Source organism: Artibeus jamaicensis, unplaced genomic scaffold (genome assembly GCF_021234435.1).
Source record: "Artibeus jamaicensis isolate MK-2021 breed Jamaican fruit bat unplaced genomic scaffold, CSHL_Jam_final scaffold_666, whole genome shotgun sequence".
Lineage (NCBI taxonomy): Eukaryota > Metazoa > Chordata > Mammalia > Chiroptera > Phyllostomidae > Artibeus > Artibeus jamaicensis.
In genome coordinates this window covers 1792128-1807692 of record NW_026522053.1, presented here as the reverse complement: position 1 = coordinate 1807692, position 15565 = coordinate 1792128, and the positions used below count along the sequence as shown (strand labels likewise).

Sequence of the window (15565 nt, the reverse complement as noted above, 5' to 3'; positions counted from 1 at the left end):
GCTGCTGTATTTGTCTATTTACTGTCAAAATAGGATGAGGGAGTGCTAAGAGACACCCACATGAATCTTGTGGGTGCCAAACCACTCCGTTTTACTACTGGTGGAAAATCAAACAATCTAAGTGCTTCCCTGTCTACTGTGGATGGGGTCCTCATTGTTACATGGGCGGTGAATCATCCAGCTCCCAAATCCTATTGTAGCATCTGTTCTTTCAGACCACGCCAACTGCTGGTGCAAGTGGGTTCTCTAGGAAACACATTCTGAGTTACAGAAAGTTTACTGGGGACTGTTCTTGGAACCCACACCTGTGGGGGGAGGGAAGGAAGTAGGACGAGGCAGAATAAGAAGTGAAGTTGCAGTGCAGCCACAGATGGACCTCAGTAGCCCCATATGGACTTCTGAAGTGAGGATGGCCCTCCAGAGTTGTTTGAGTTGTACACAGAGCAGGTTTTTACCTTGCACTGACTAGTCACTGGGTACTGGCTTACTAGGGAAGTTGTGAACTTGGGCAAGAAGCTCTCTTTGGCTAGCAGCATGGTTGAGATAGAGGCAGGAAGAAAAAGTTGATCAGTCTTGAAGGGGCATCTGGGTGGCATAGCACAGAATCCATGACAGTTTGTATCCTGCAGTTCCAATAATCAGTATGATCTTGGCATCTGCTCAAAAGAGCATTTTCAGCCTGAGTTGGATGAGAGGTGGATGGAGCCCCTGTACCAGGCCCCAAGATGCTTCCCTCACAGAACCTCAAATGCTGCCATGCTTCATTCCTGCTAACACTCACCATTCCCCTACTGATAGGAAAATGGAGGAAAAGGATGTATTTTATGGTAGAATTAATTTGCTATCTGGACAGCTGCTTCACCAAATGATTCAGAGGAAGAAACAGGCCGTCCATTGTAAGAAGCCACCTGCAGGAGACTCCTTGAGGTTGGGAATGGTAGGAAACAGGACGACTTTGTTCATTTCCCTTTGCACCAGCCTTTGCAACACAGAATTTATCCAACAAGAAATCTGCCCTGGCTCTGACCAGTGTAGCTCGGTTGGTTGGGCAGCATCCCCCAAAGCGAAAGGTTTGATTCCCTGGTCAGGGCACAAACCTGGTTTGCAGTTCGGTTCCAGGTCTGAATGCATACAGGAGGCAACTGATCAATGCATCTTTCTCACATCGATGTTCCTCTCCTTCTCTTTCTCCCTCCCTTACCCTCTCTCCAGAGATAAATAAATAAAATCTTAGGGAAAAAATATTTCCTTTAAAAAAATACCTTTTGAGAGGAGATTTATGAGAGGGAAATCATGTCACCCAAACCAGTGTGGTCTTTGGGTTTCAGAGGAATACTCACAACAAGAGAAGAGCAAATTTGTTGGAATAAGAAATATTTTGTAACTCATCTAGGTTTCTTAAACAGTTTCTGAAGATAAAATTGATATGTGAGTTACTGAAGCCCAGAAAGTACAAAGAAGTGGGGAAAAAAAGAAACCTGCCCTGGTTTATTGTTTGGGTAGAGCCATAGAAACAGCTGAATAAGCTGGGAGCTTCCCAGGTCTGGACATCTTTGCACAGTGCCTGACACCTAATGGGTACTTGATTACTATTTGTTGAAGGCAAGAGTACAAGGTGCTTAACTTCTCAGTCTAATCAGAGTGGGAAGGGCAACAGGACCTACCTCATTCTCTTGTTTTTATTTCTTCTAAAATTTATTTTTGATCGTTTATATTTTCCTAAAATTGTCCATTCCATCTCTTTTTGAAATCTCAGTTCCAAGAGGTAGAGCCCTTGTTTTGTCTTGTCTTGTGCATCAGCACAGACTGTAGAGCAGGCTTCTGGTATGAGTAAATGTGTGTAGGAGGAAGGGTTATTTTGGAAAAATAAGAATTAATTCCTCTCTGAACCAGAACTCATTTTTTTTCAGGTCCCCTTGGCTATTTCTCATTCAAAATATCCGTGAAAAAAGTGCAGTTCCAAAACAGTTGAAACAGTTGGTGTAACAATATTTAGAAACTTTATTGGGAGGTAGCAGGGGAGTCTGTGCTTGCTGCGATGGTCCCCTGCGGACCATTTCACATCTTTGAGACCCTCCCCTGTGTTTTCTCCACTCTCTCCATTTCAGTAGTTTCCCAGGAATGGATGTGAACTTGCTGTGAGCAGCGCTGTTCTAGTACCCGCAGAAGTTTCGTTTTTCTCTACTGAAATATTCACACTCCATTTTCCAAGTTCCAAAGGCCTTGCGATGACGTCACTGATCAACCTCTGGGTGTCACGCACAGCCCCTGGGGCAACCCATGGCGCCAGCCCTAGGTCTTTCCACACCCGCAATTGGACCACGTGCGGCGAAGCACCCTGGCTCCTCGCTCCTCCAGGATTCGAGGGACCGTTGAGAATTGGACCGACTTTGGCTCACCCGGGGAGGCGCTTCTTGACAGCCTGCCCTTCAGGGGCCATGGAGAATGCCATCTACAAAAGCAGAAAAGGTGAGTGGAGAGAGAGTGGACAAGCCTTCCTCGCTTTTTTCCTCTGTAAAATGGGAACAACACCCTCTTGGCTTCTTGCCATTACTTGTTTACCAGACTATAATTTACATACAGTAAGAGCCTCCCTTCTCAGGGCACAGGTCGGTGAGTTTTGAAAATCGTTTACCCATGTTTAACCACCACCACAGTCAAAATGCTGTTCCTTGGCCACCAACCTCTCCCCAACCTCAGCTCCTCATCTGTTTCTGTAGTTTTTCCCTTCCCACAGAAAATGTCACAAAAATGGGATCATATTGTATAGAGTCGTTTGAGTCTGGCTTCTTTCACTTACCCCTGCTGTCTTTTGAGGCATAATAGAGTGAAACCCTGCCTAAAAGACCACTTTTCTGTAGGCTTAAAGAGAGGACGAAAACCACCTGGTCTAAATTGCCCCTAAAATCTTTTATTTTCTCCGGGCCTTTATTTAGTTATTCCTAGAGAGAAGGGGACAAGAGAGAGAGGGAGAGAAACATCGATCCGTTGTTTCTTGTTTGTGCCCCGACCTGGGATTGAACGCCCAACCCAAGCATGTGCCCTGACCAGAAATCAGACGATACCCAACCAACTGAGTCATACTGCTCAGGGCATGCCCCTATAATCTTGAAAAGTTTCTGGAGTCAGTTCCTCCTTCACCCTAGGTTTTTTGCACGCAGAGAGGATGAAGATAGACAAGGACACCTGCTGGGCAGAAATAGCAGTGAACCCTGCCAGCTGGGGTAGGGAGAGCAGGGGAAGCCCTTCCTCAATAGTGAAAGATCTCCCAGGCCCCCCAAACACCAGTCACATGAATTTGGCAAAGGCTTAGTGAGTAGCACTTTGTCACTTGTCCTTAAGGAAAGTGTTGCATGTGTGTGAAACATTGGGAAAATGTGCAGAAAACAAATCTCCCCAGAAGTTCCTGTGTACGGAAAGTGAGTTTCCCAAAAGCTTCCTGTTTGGAAGAATAACTTATTTTAAATCACTCTTCAGTCTTTAAAACTTTTCTTGTGAGGTTTCATTTCCTCCCACCACCATTGTCCCAGGTCCTCCTCCCAAATGCTTTTTTACAACTGTGCATTTCCACTGTCATTGCCATTACATGCTTGGGCAATTGCGGTAACCCCTTTATTTCTCACATCCACTCTGGACTCCACAATCTAATCTCCACACAACCAGAGTGAGTTTGCTTTCTTTTCTTTTCTTTGTAATTCCTTCCTTCCTTCCTTCCTTCCTTCCTTCCTTCCTTCCTTCCTTCCTTCCTTCCTTCCTTCCTTCCTTCCTTCCTTCCTTCTTTCTTTTTTTCTTTTTTCTTTTGTAAATGCAAATCTTACTGTGTCCTGCATAAATTGCTTCTAGCTTTTCCAGTTAGGTAAACCCACAAGGCAGGTCTGCTCTGCCTTTGCTCCTCCTGTGTGCCCCTACTGGTATCCTTTATGCTCTTTCCTGTCTCTGAATCTTGATACAGTTTACTCCCTTCCATGTCCTTTTCCTAAATATTTTCTATTAGTTCTTTGGACCTCAATTCAGTTTTACCTCCTCTGTGAAGCCTGGTCTGCCTTCCCCACAGGAGACCTTGACCTCCTGTTGGTCACCCTGAGCCTTCTATACTTTTCCTTCATAACATGTGTTATAGCTGTTATTCAACATATTTAGATGATTAATAGATATCTGTCTCCTGCACTAGGTGGGAAGATCCATGAGTAGAAGAAACACTTCCTGAATCCACAAATATATGTTAAGTGAATGGATAATAATAATTAATGTTAATTAAACATTCATAATGTGCTAAGCACTGTGCAAAAGCCTTTCTTTCACTGTCTTATTTAATTCTCATAATAACCCCCTCAGGTGGACACTGTTCTTTACTGGGGAGGAAACTGAAGAGTGGAAAGGTTAACTTCCCTAGAGGTCTGGCTTTAGAGCCCCAGTGACGATTCTCATGCTTCTGTTTCCGTGAAGGTCTAAAACATATCCCCCTCTTTTTATTAGAAAAACAAATCAGCTTGCAGGTCAAGTCATCTGTGCACAACTTGAGCAAAACTCAGCAGACCAAACTCACTGTGGGAAGCCTGGGGTTAGGCTTGATCATCATCCAGCAAGGGCCCTACCTCCAGATCACACACCTCATCAAGAAGGGGACTGCAGCCAGGGATGGAAAACTCCAGCCAGGTGACTGTGGTTCCCCATGCCTTCCGCCACCCAACCCTGCCTCCTTCCCGCTGCCTTTGGGGACACTCAGGTTATTAGGTTTCAGTGTAACCATAATGATGATATTGTCTGAGAGCTTTCTGTGGGTCAGCCAGTTGCCATCACTTATGTAACCCTCCCTCTTGCACATTATTTGTTCATTGAATTCTTATAATAACCCTCTAGGTAGAAAGTATTATCATTCCTCTTTTAGGAGGTGAGGAAACTGAGGCTCAGTGAGAATTGAGTTCCTTTTCCAGTTTCACCCCCATCTAGCACGTGGAATACAAACACAGGCAGTGTCACTGCAGAGCTCATGGCTCACTGTGGATAAAGATTTCCTCTCTGGTAGGCAGTATTAGTCATTAACATTTAGATACATGACCTCATTTTAGCCTCCTGACAAAGAAGTCTCCTGAAGAAGACTCTGCTATTTTAAGGACCTTACAGAGCCCTGGATGGTGTGGTTCAGTTGGTTGGAGAGTCATCCCATAACTGAAAGTTTGAAGGTTCAATCCCTAGTGCAGGTACATATGATCCCCAACCTGGGTGTATATGGGAGGCAACCAATTTATGCTTCTCTCTCTCCCTTCCTCTCTAAAAGCAATGAAAAAATGTCCTCGGGTGAGGATACAAAAAAGAAAAAAAAAAAAGGACCTTACAGATAAGGAATCAGATATTTTAGAAACCTGCCCATGGTCACACCAAGGTTCCCAGGAGAGGGCATGTGGGAAGTGACCACACATTGATGTTTCTCTCCATTTCTTTCTTCCTCCTACCCCCTTTCTAAAAATAAATAAATAAAATCTTTAAAAAATAAAGAGGAAGAGAATGAGAGAAAAAAGTTGATTTGTTGTTTCTCTTATTTATGCATTCATTGGATGATTCTTGTATGTGCCCTGACACTGGGGATGGAACTCACAACCTTGGTGCATTGGGACAACACACTGGACAACTGAGCTACCCAGCCAGGGTCAGAGACAATCTTGAATTCATCTTTGAAATTCAGTACTTACCTGTAATACTGGCATATTTATTATGTCTGTGCTTAATGAATGAATAATAATTGAGTATTTTACCTAGGTATTGTGCATTGTGTTTCTATATTATCTAATTTAATTTTGCAACACTGCTGGAGGGTAGATAATGAAATATAGAGGCTTAGTTAGGTAAAGAAACAATACACAGAGCTGAGCGGTTAGAGCTGGGACTTGAACCAGGTCTACCTAGAAAGTCTCTACCTTTGACTAGAAATGATTTTTTTCTATTGATTTAGAGAGAGAGGAAGAAGAGAGAGAGAGAGATTTGTTGCTCCACTTGTTTATGCATTCATTAGTTGTCTCTTCTCTGTGCCCTAACCAGGGACTGAAACTGCAACCTTGGTGTATAGGGATAACACTCCACCCCACTGAGATACCTGGCCAGGACAGAAATGAGATTTTAATAAAGAGAAAGTCCAGAGTCCTAAATTTCGTCATGGCAAGTCAGCCACTCCTCTTCAGGGTTCAGGCTTCATAGACTGTAATTCCTTCCTTTTGACAATGGTTGAAATTTTGAGATGGCGATACTCCTTGAAACCTGCAGTTTCTTTGACCTCATCATTTCCCAGACCCATTCTCATCCATGTGCTTCAGATTTCTCTCCTTTCGGTGTTTCATACAGGTTTCATCTTGATTTCCTAATTAAGTTTAGTGTTAACTTGTTCTGGCTAAACTTTATTTTTTTTAAATTTTATTTATTGGTTTTAGAGAGAGAGTAGAAAGGAGAGAGAGAGAAAAAAACATTGATTTGTTGTTGTTCCACTTATGTATGCATTCATTGGTTGATTCTTCTATGTGCCCTGACCCAGGGATTGAACCCATGGCCTTGGCATATTGGACTCATGCTCTAACCAACTGAGCTGCCTGGCCAGGGCTTCTAGCTAAACTTTAAATTCCTTTTGGCCAGTATAGCTTTAACAGACTCTGATATATTAAGAAATTAAAATATCTTTGAGGATAAATACAAGTCCCGTACTGGCTATCATTGTTACCAAGACACATTCGTTAAGTATCTCCTGAATGCTGGCTATGCGCAGGCTTCCTGCTCTGTGCTGGGTCTCACACCACATGGACCTTATGGAACTTAAGCCTAGTTAGGAGAAACGGAGAAAAATAAATAAATCTATTTTTTAGTAGTGGCTTGGCTGCTACTAAAATAAGTAGATTTAAATAAGTAGATTTAAAATAAGTGGACTTAAATAAGTAAATGAAACAAAGTTTATATGATGTGGTTCCTAAGCCTATTAAAATGAAACATGTGTAATAAGGTTGGTATTTATAAATACTAGATTGGTGTTTGTTTTTGAAGGGCCATGTGAATATCCAGTGCCACAGTAATCACATTCATACAATGACATGTTTGGTTTACAGTATCAGGGCATCAAGCTGTTTATTTTCTGCCCTCTTGATAAAAATCACCCTTTAACAACATAATTAAGGAAAATGTGCCAAGCCATAGCTTTCAGCTATAAACTTTCCTTTTAACATTAGGCAAGTGAGCTCACCCAGTGAGTTTTTGCCATTGTAATTAAATGTCCGTTGGACCATACAATCTGCAGGTAGCTGGGGGAAAGAAGTCTTGCATCATTCTGAAGCTGGTTTTGTTAGTTTACTCTTAGCTACTTTTTCAGACCAAAGTAAAGTTTTCTCTACCCTTCTAAACATTCTTCAATACTGGAAACTTTTTTTTTAATTGAGTTGTCAAGTGATCTTTAACTGAAATATTTTCCTTTGTAGTTCTTAACTAGCCAGGCATTCCACTGCACCACTGCTGACGTAATCTATGATGTTGTCTAGGATGTTGTGAAGGTGTTGTCAACATTGCAGCCCACAGACTGGGCAGTCCCCAGGATCTCTGTAATGGTTCCAGAGAGTTCTCTAGCTAAAGACCAGTGCCATGTCTCTCAGGCAATGTGGACAATCTCATCAAAAGTTTTCTTTCCACTGTGCTTAGTTGTTTGTTTGTTTTTTGTTTCTTTCTGTTTCCGGGTGGTTCTCTGAGGGCTTTGATGATCAAGGAAGAGGAAGAAGGTACAGCGTCAGTCTGGGCCTGTCTGTTCTGAATGGTTTGTTTCACTGTAATCCTCAGACCCTTTTAGTCCAATCATAGGTTGTTTGCTTTGGTGATGTCATCACCAAATGTTTTTTTTTTTATCCTCACCCAAGGACATTTTTTCATTGCTTCTTAGAGAGGGGAAGGGGGAGACAGGGAAAGAGGCAGCAATGTGAGAGAAAAACATCGACTTGTAGGTGCCTTGACTAGGGGATTGAACCTGTAACCTGGGCATGTGCCCTCATTGGGTATCTAACCCACAGCCTTTCCATCTATGGGATGACAGTCCAGCCAACTGATCCCACACCAGCCAGGGCTCATCACCAACCTTTTTTTAGACAGGGGGTCAATCTTGGGGGCCAGGACAGATGAGGCACCAACTTCCCCATCAATGCACCTCAGGAGTATGACTTTGATTTCACTGGGGTCAAACTTTGATGGCATGTTGTCAGATGAATTCGGATTCAGAAGGACTGAAGAAAGTTGCACCTAAGTCTCCTCCGAGCCAAAAGCCAAAAGAATACTGGGAATTTTTGTTTCTGATAGAATCTAGCACTATGGAAGTTTTTCTTTGGCATTCCTTGGAGGCTTCCTTTGGGATCAGCACACTTACTAACGAGCACATGTGGTTACTTCATCTTAAGTCTCATCTTGGAAGGAGGGTGATTGAGGTTTTGCCAGCTTCCCACACACAGAGAAGTAGACACATCCTTTGGGACTTCATTGGAGTCACTTCATCCAATGTTAGTTATAAAGTCTCCATTACCACTTGACAGAATGTTAATACTAGTTAGATCTAAAGACAGATTTTACCCAGTGTGAGTCTTCCCTTAAAAAAACAGTTTCTCTGTATTCCTTCTTCTTTCACTGAATAATAAATACCCTTGTAGCAGTCAGGGTTCTTCACTGCAAGTGAAAAAACAGTTCTGTTAAGGCACTGTATTTAGAACATTGAGTCTGACAGTATTGCCAGAAAGGCTGGAGAACCAGGCTTGGAAAATGATGAGAACACAGGGCCATGTACAACTACCCCTGGAAACTTGGTGTGCTCCCCTCACTCCTCTGCACATCCTGCTCCAGGTTCAGTGACCCTGGTGGGAGTGCCCAGTGGCTGAATCTAGGTTACATGTCCATGTAACCCAGCTGCTGGGGGTAGGGAGGTGAGTACAAATGAATAATTGGTCTTTTTTTAGGATCCTATTTTGGGGTCCAGGAACTTGCTGTCAAGATGTGGTTCTCTTCCCATCTACTGTAAGCTCAGAAGCTCTATGCTTTACCATTATGTTTCCCTTCCTGTCCAGTTCTGCCTTAGCTGTCAAATCCCTTTGAACCAATATATTTTCTGTATATACATCTTAAGCTTAATTAAAGCATGTTAATTGTCCAGTGTTTCATGCAAAATTATTTGCTCAACTAATACTGTACAAAGGCGGAGAATTAAACACCGATGTTTAATGTGGTCAATTTACTGTGGAGGGCACTGGAAAAAGCCAGACAGCTATAATGGAAAGTAGGCCATTTATGCATCACTTAATGCAAGTGGCTTTTTCTTTAAGAGTAATAGCCATTCTTTTGATTTGAAATACACTTTTAGAATTCTAAAGGATGTTTCAATTATAAATGGTATAATCTCTGTCATACGAAAAACTTCAGAAATGCTGTGAAAGTATGATATAATATCTACATTGTACCGCTATAAGAAACATCTTGCATGCATTCATTACGCAAAAGACACTCAAGTTACCGAAGTGGTCATTTTTTTAAAAAAGATTTTGTTTGTATATTTTTAGAGAGAGGGGAAAAGAGGGAGAGATATATCAATTGGTTGCCTCTTGCACACATCCCAACCAGGAAAGAACATGCAACTCAGGGATGTACTCCAGTTGGGAGCTGAACCAGTGACCTTTTGCTTGTGGGATGATGTTCAGCCAACCAAGCCACACCAGTCAGGGTGAGGTGATCATTTTTATTAAATAAAGACTGACTCTTGGTTTTGGTCAAGGTGAACCAGCAATATGAACCCATGAAATGAAACACCTCACAATGAAATCCAAAATGGTATGTTCCTTTTAAACCATTTTGTTATTTTTGCTGCTATTTTTTTCCTCTCTTTAGGTGATGTTCTGATTAGTGTTGGCCAAGCCAATGTGTTAGGATATACTCTTCGTGAATTTTTAAAGCTTTTGCAACATATCACCATAGGAACAACACTGCAAATAAAGGTTTACCGAGATTTTATTGAGATACCTGAAGAATGGCAAGAAATATGTGGTTTAATCCCGGAGACCAAATTCCCAGTAACATGGTAGGTAGTTCATTTTTGGAAATCTTTGTTATACTACAGAATTTTTCAGGGTCTGTGAAGCTCAGCATCTTGGTTTAATGTGAAAATTATCAAACAAAGCATGGTAGGAGGGATAGGTGACCCTGCCAGAACAATGTCATGGTTTTCTAAATCCTTTTGAAAAGAATAATTTGCAGGAAATAACATCAGGAAGAATGATAAAGGCAAGATCTTTGAACCTGGAGTTAATAAAAAGAATAAACTATCCATGGCAACTCTGTGCAATGTGTCCCCCTTTCCAAAGTCAGCACTTAAATGTGCTGGGAATCCCATTCCCTCATTTGTCTCTGTGTATTAACTGCTCTCTCTGGGTTCTTTCCAGTAACATTTAAGCCTTTTAAAGTTTGTATCTATCATCTTAGCAAAAACCACTTTAACTCCATTCTCCTTTCTCAGCCCCTCTGACCACTGCCCTGCCCGTGACTCCAAACTTGTTGGAAGGGCTGTCCACTTAGACACGGCCATTTCTCAGGCACTCCTCAGCCCACGTTAATCTGGGCCTTGTTCTCATCACCTGGCTGAGGCCTTTCCCAGGTCCTTCAGAACCTTCAAGTGCTGATTTTTCTGGCTCCTCTCATCTTTATTTTGACTTGGCTTCTGAGAATTAGACACTTTACAACCACCCAACCTCACTGTTGTTGAAACAGCACCTTCCACTGGCTTCTGTGATACTCATTCCCCTAATTTTCCTATGACCTCTAGTCACTCCCTTTTGGTCTTTTACCCAGACTTGGAGTTTCTTAAGGTGTAATCTTTGGTTCTCTCTTCTCAATCTCCTGGACAATCTCAATGATGACTTTGGTCTCTGTTACTATCCATACATTAGAAATTTTCAAATTGTATTTTATCTCCTAACTTGTATATTTAAACACCCACTTGGTATCTCCCTTAGATATATCATAAACTCTCAAACTCATTATTCCTAAAATCAAAAGCCAGCTCACCCCTGATCTTCTAGTGGCCCTATCTTCCTGGGGTAGTGTCTGCCTTGTTGAACAAGTCAGAAATTTAGGGGCTGATCTTGATTTTTCTGTTTTCCTTGTCATCCCCCTTCCTCCTCAGCCATTACAACTTGTTATTCACCTTCCAGCCATCTCCCACATTTGTCCACCTCTCTGACCACTACCATCACTCCAATCAAAGCCACCATTTTGGCTTGCTGAATCTACTCTTGTTCCTATTCATTGTCTACACAGAATGATCCTTTTACAATGCAAATCAGATTGTAACAATCCTTAAAATCTGTAGGACCTTCTTTTGTTCTCAGGATAAATGCCCAAATTCTTATACTGGTTTGTCCTCCCAGGACTTGGCTGGTGTTTCTGTACCACTCCAGCTTCATGTCACATGGCTCCCCCCTCCGTGGTCCACATTGGCGTTCAGTTCTTTTCCCTGATGTTGCTCTTTGCCTTTGGGTTTTTTCATGTGCCCTTCTGTCTGCAATATGCTTAGGACCCTGTCATGAATCTTCCTTGAAGGTTCTGAGTGCAGACTTTTCTAAGAGGCTTTCCTAAAGGAAGGGTTAAAACACCGCCAGGTCCACCTGTCAAATGTTCTCATAGTATCCTGATTCTCTCCTCACAGCATTGATCCAATTTCAGTGAAATAATCTGTATAGTCAATTGTTTACTGTGTTGCCCTGGGAGAACGCAAACTCTGTGAAGGCAGGGGCAAGTCTGTCTGGTTATGCTGAACCGTCAATAACCTTGTTATGCTGGACTTTTACTTAATTGAGGGCTCAGTTATTCAGTGAGTACAATTTGAAATCCAGCTTTGAATCTCTGGCAAATCAATCTGAGAGCTTGTTTATCTGTTATCACAGGAGTAGCAGGGACACTTCTGAGGATCAGATAAGTAAGGAAGTTCTGTTGAGCATGAGAACATCTTTTTTTTTCAGTGAGAAATTGAGTACTCTGATGCAGGAATAGTCCTTATTAATTCTGACAGGTTTCCTGAGCCCTAGTTGCTGCAGCCCTGCATCTTTGCTCATTGGAATGAGCTCAAAGAAACCTGGCTGGAAACTTCACTTACACTAAAATTGGCCCAGATTATTGCATAGGAGTTACTTCAGAGATCCCAATTTGTTACCCTAGGGATTGGTGTGGCCACAGATGTGCTCATGTCTTCCATGTGCTGTTTTTTTTTTTTTTATTTTCCTCCCCTCTACCGTGTTTTAAAAAGCCAGAAGAGCAGTCACCTGAAGAAAGTGAGGAGGTACATGGGACTTGTCTAGGGGCCAGTAGAACTCTATTTCTTGACCTGGGTGGTGACTGAGAAGGTTTTTATAATTTTTTTCTTAAACTGTTTTTTTTCATTTTCTGTTTATTTCAAATTTAAAAAGTGAAAAATATTTGAATTAGTTGCCAAATTTGCAATACTAATATTTCATGGAAAGAATCTGGACTTGTGGTTTTTCCTGAAAAATCAGAAGATGGGCTTACATCCTCATGGTGACAATGGCCTAGAGCTGGGGAACCAGTTCCCTTCAAACTGGGCACAGACTGGGGGAAAAAATTTCCCCAATAACCAAATTGATTATGATTTGATTAAAAATCATTCATGATAATAGCAAACACTTATTCGCTGCATACAATGTGATGGGTATTATTTACAAGATTATACAATTTAATCTTCATGCCAATTATTTTTTAAAAATCCTCATTGAAGTTATATATTTTTAAAAAGTGATTTTAGAGAAAGAGAAAAGGAGAGAGGAAAGATGGGAGGGGGGAGAAAGAGAGAGAGAGAGAGAGAGAGAGAGAGAGAAACATCAACATAAGAGAGAAATTTGGATCGGTTGACTCCTGTACATTCCCCAACTGCAGATCAAACTGATAATGTAAGTAGGTGCCCTGACCAGGAGTCAAATCTGCAACCTTTTTGGTTCACAGGATGATGCTCCATTCAACTGAGCCACCTGGCCAGGGCCATGCCAGTTCTTTTTATTATCATTTTGTAGATAAGAAAACTGAAGCCAAAAGAAATGTGTGTAAACTTGCCAGAGATCACAGGGGTAAGTAGCAGTGGTTTGTCTCTAGAGCAGTCATGTCCAATAAGAACTTCCTGTGACAGTGGAAATGTTCTGTATTTGTGTTGTCCTTTATGGTAGCCACCAGCCAGCCACATGTGGCTGTTAAGCACTTGAAATATAAGGATTTGTAAATGAAGAATTCAGGTTTAATCAGTTTACATTTAGCTGTCACAGAGTGCTGGTAGACCTTTGTACTGGGGAGTGTCACTCAAGCCTGAGCTCTTAACCACTTGCTTATACAACACTATGTTCTAACTAAGCATTTTAATTACAGAGTTTGAGATTTAGAATATTAAGATCTAAGGATGACAGATTTTACTGTTTAAAAACAAAGAAAAGATAAACACAGAATAGTACAATTTAAGTATGAGGCTGAAACTCAAAAACTTAAGAACAATGCCAAGCATGTTCTGGCTCCCTTTCTTAAGCAAAGGATTTGTATCTAAGATATCATATTAACTTATGTGAAGGGGCCAAAAAAGGGGCAGAAAAGGGGGGAAAAGACTTCTTTCACAAAGTTGGTATGACCTTCTTCAGGAGCATATGGCACTGGGTGAACATTGGAGAGAATTTACCACATAAAGATCTGGGCTGGTCTAGAAACTGTTTCCAGCCAACCCCAATCTCTGAAGGCTTGTGGCTTTATTATCTAGTGGCAGTTTAATGGGAGCCTGACTCTTCCACCTGTCCTTTATAATTACTTGATACAGAGTTACAAGGGATACCCTCTGCAGCCTGAAAAAATAGTACCTTGCCCTCTCACCCCCCATTCATGTGCTGTTTAGGAAGCCCGGAGCATGATGAAGGCATATCATAGTCATTAGATCTTTTAGATTTCCTTGCACAGCACTAAATTGAGGATCAAAGAAAATAACACAATTTAAGACCAGTGGCTCTCAGTAAAAATGACTCAATATTAATTGTACATCAGCAGAAGAGAGAAACTTCAGGGCACAGGTAGAGCAGGATTAGAAAATTCAAGCCAGGCCTGGCTCTGACTAGTGTGGCTTAGTTGTTGGGGTGTCATTATGCAAGGCAAAGGGTCACCAGTTTGGTTTCTGGTCAGGGCACATGCCTTGGTTGCGGGCTGGTGCCCGGTTGGGGTGTGAGAGGCAAACAACTGATGTTTTTCCCACACACCATTGTTTCTCTCCCTCTCCTTCTCTACCTAAAAATAAATAAAATCTTTTCTAAAAAAGGGGCCTGCAATTGCTAGCAGGCAAGCCTCACCCAAGTTTCAACAATCATGAAAGTTGAGGCAAATTACAAAAAAATCTTAAAAATTTTTGGACAGCACCAAAGAGGTGCAATAGTGAATAATGAGATACATCTGGATAGAAGGGTATTCTACAAATCCACATTTGTAAACCAAAAAGGGAAACAAAGAATGATGGTTAGGAGAAAAAAGTAAGACTCACAGTTTTCCATGACTAGTGTGTTAAAGGTCTTTGAGGCCCACCGCTTCCAGGCTCCCCCTGATATTGGTGATATTCTGTTATTGCCAACCCCTGGAGACTCATAAGTACATTCTGGGTGGGGTGAAATTAACCCACCCTTTAAGGCCTTCTAATTAATCAGATTAGGTGTCAGGCTTGAGTCTGTGCAAAGCCAGGCAGTTTGATTTACATTTAGGAATGGAAACAAATTTAAAGATACTTTTAGAAAAGAGAAAAATGTCCACAACTCAAAAAAGGCAGTGCTAAAGTTAAATTGTATCCTTTCTTCTATGTGCCAAAGCCAATGATAAGATATTAAGGACACTTTTCACTTAACTATTCTTTTATTTCCAGCACAAACAAGAAAACTGAGCAGACAAAAGACTCTTTCGCAAGCACTGAGGACAAGGAAGACGCAGTTTTAGATAAAAAACTTAAGTATTATAAATCCCCACAGTCCACTGGGCATCATCCTGCAAGAAGACCGATGTCAATCTCCAGAGAATGGCATGAATATAAAAAGAAGAGCCAGACTATCAGTGTAGGAACAGACATTAACTGTGATGTCATGATTCACAGAGACCACAAGAAAGAATTGAGAGCTCCTTCCCCATACTGGACAATGGTGAAGCAAGACAAAGACAGTTCCTCCTCCTCCTCAGCCTCAGACATATTCTGGCTGGAAGACTATGCCCAAGTTGAAAAGGGCAAGGGTCAACATGCATCAAAAGTTGGTTACTAGTTTACAAATCTGTGATCATAGGAGCATTTCTCTGGAAAATACCCAATTTTTGTGCACTGCCATATACAGCTTTCCTGTACTTACAGAAATATGTGCAGACTTAACCAATTATTTCACAGCTGTTGTGAAGCCTTTAGACCCTCTTCAATGTGATATTCAAGACTTGGTGGGCCAAGAGCCCTGAAAAATTTTATTCTTAAAACAGCACCATCACTCAGTCATTAAGACCCTCCTATCTCAGAAAA

The 15565-nt window shown here is 41.6% G+C and overlaps 1 protein-coding gene across 1 annotated transcript; it reads left to right on the top strand.

Annotated features, from left to right (window-relative positions):
* Window positions 1–2394: 2394 nt before the first annotated feature.
* Window positions 2395–15320, top strand: PDZD9 (PDZ domain containing 9). Its single transcript, XM_037156305.2, has 4 exons — window positions 2395–2469; window positions 4477–4656; window positions 9883–10072; window positions 14933–15320. The coding sequence occupies exons 1-4, from the start codon at window positions 2439–2441 to the stop codon at window positions 15318–15320; spliced, it is 789 nt and encodes a 262-aa protein (XP_037012200.2). The 5' UTR covers window positions 2395–2438.
* The last annotated feature ends 245 nt before the right edge of the window (window positions 15321–15565 follow it).

Bases quoted from the DNA above. Each gene is read 5' to 3' on its own strand.
- PDZD9 (XM_037156305.2), top strand. From the start codon at position 2,439: ATGGAGAATGCCATCTACAAAAGCAGAAAAG. The intron at 2,470-4,476 runs GTGAGTGGAGAG...TCTTTTTATTAG, and splicing joins CATCTACAAAAGCAGAAAAG to AAAAACAAATCAGCTTGCAG. The intron at 10,073-14,932 runs GTAGGTAGTTCA...TTTTATTTCCAG, and splicing joins ACCAAATTCCCAGTAACATG to CACAAACAAGAAAACTGAGC.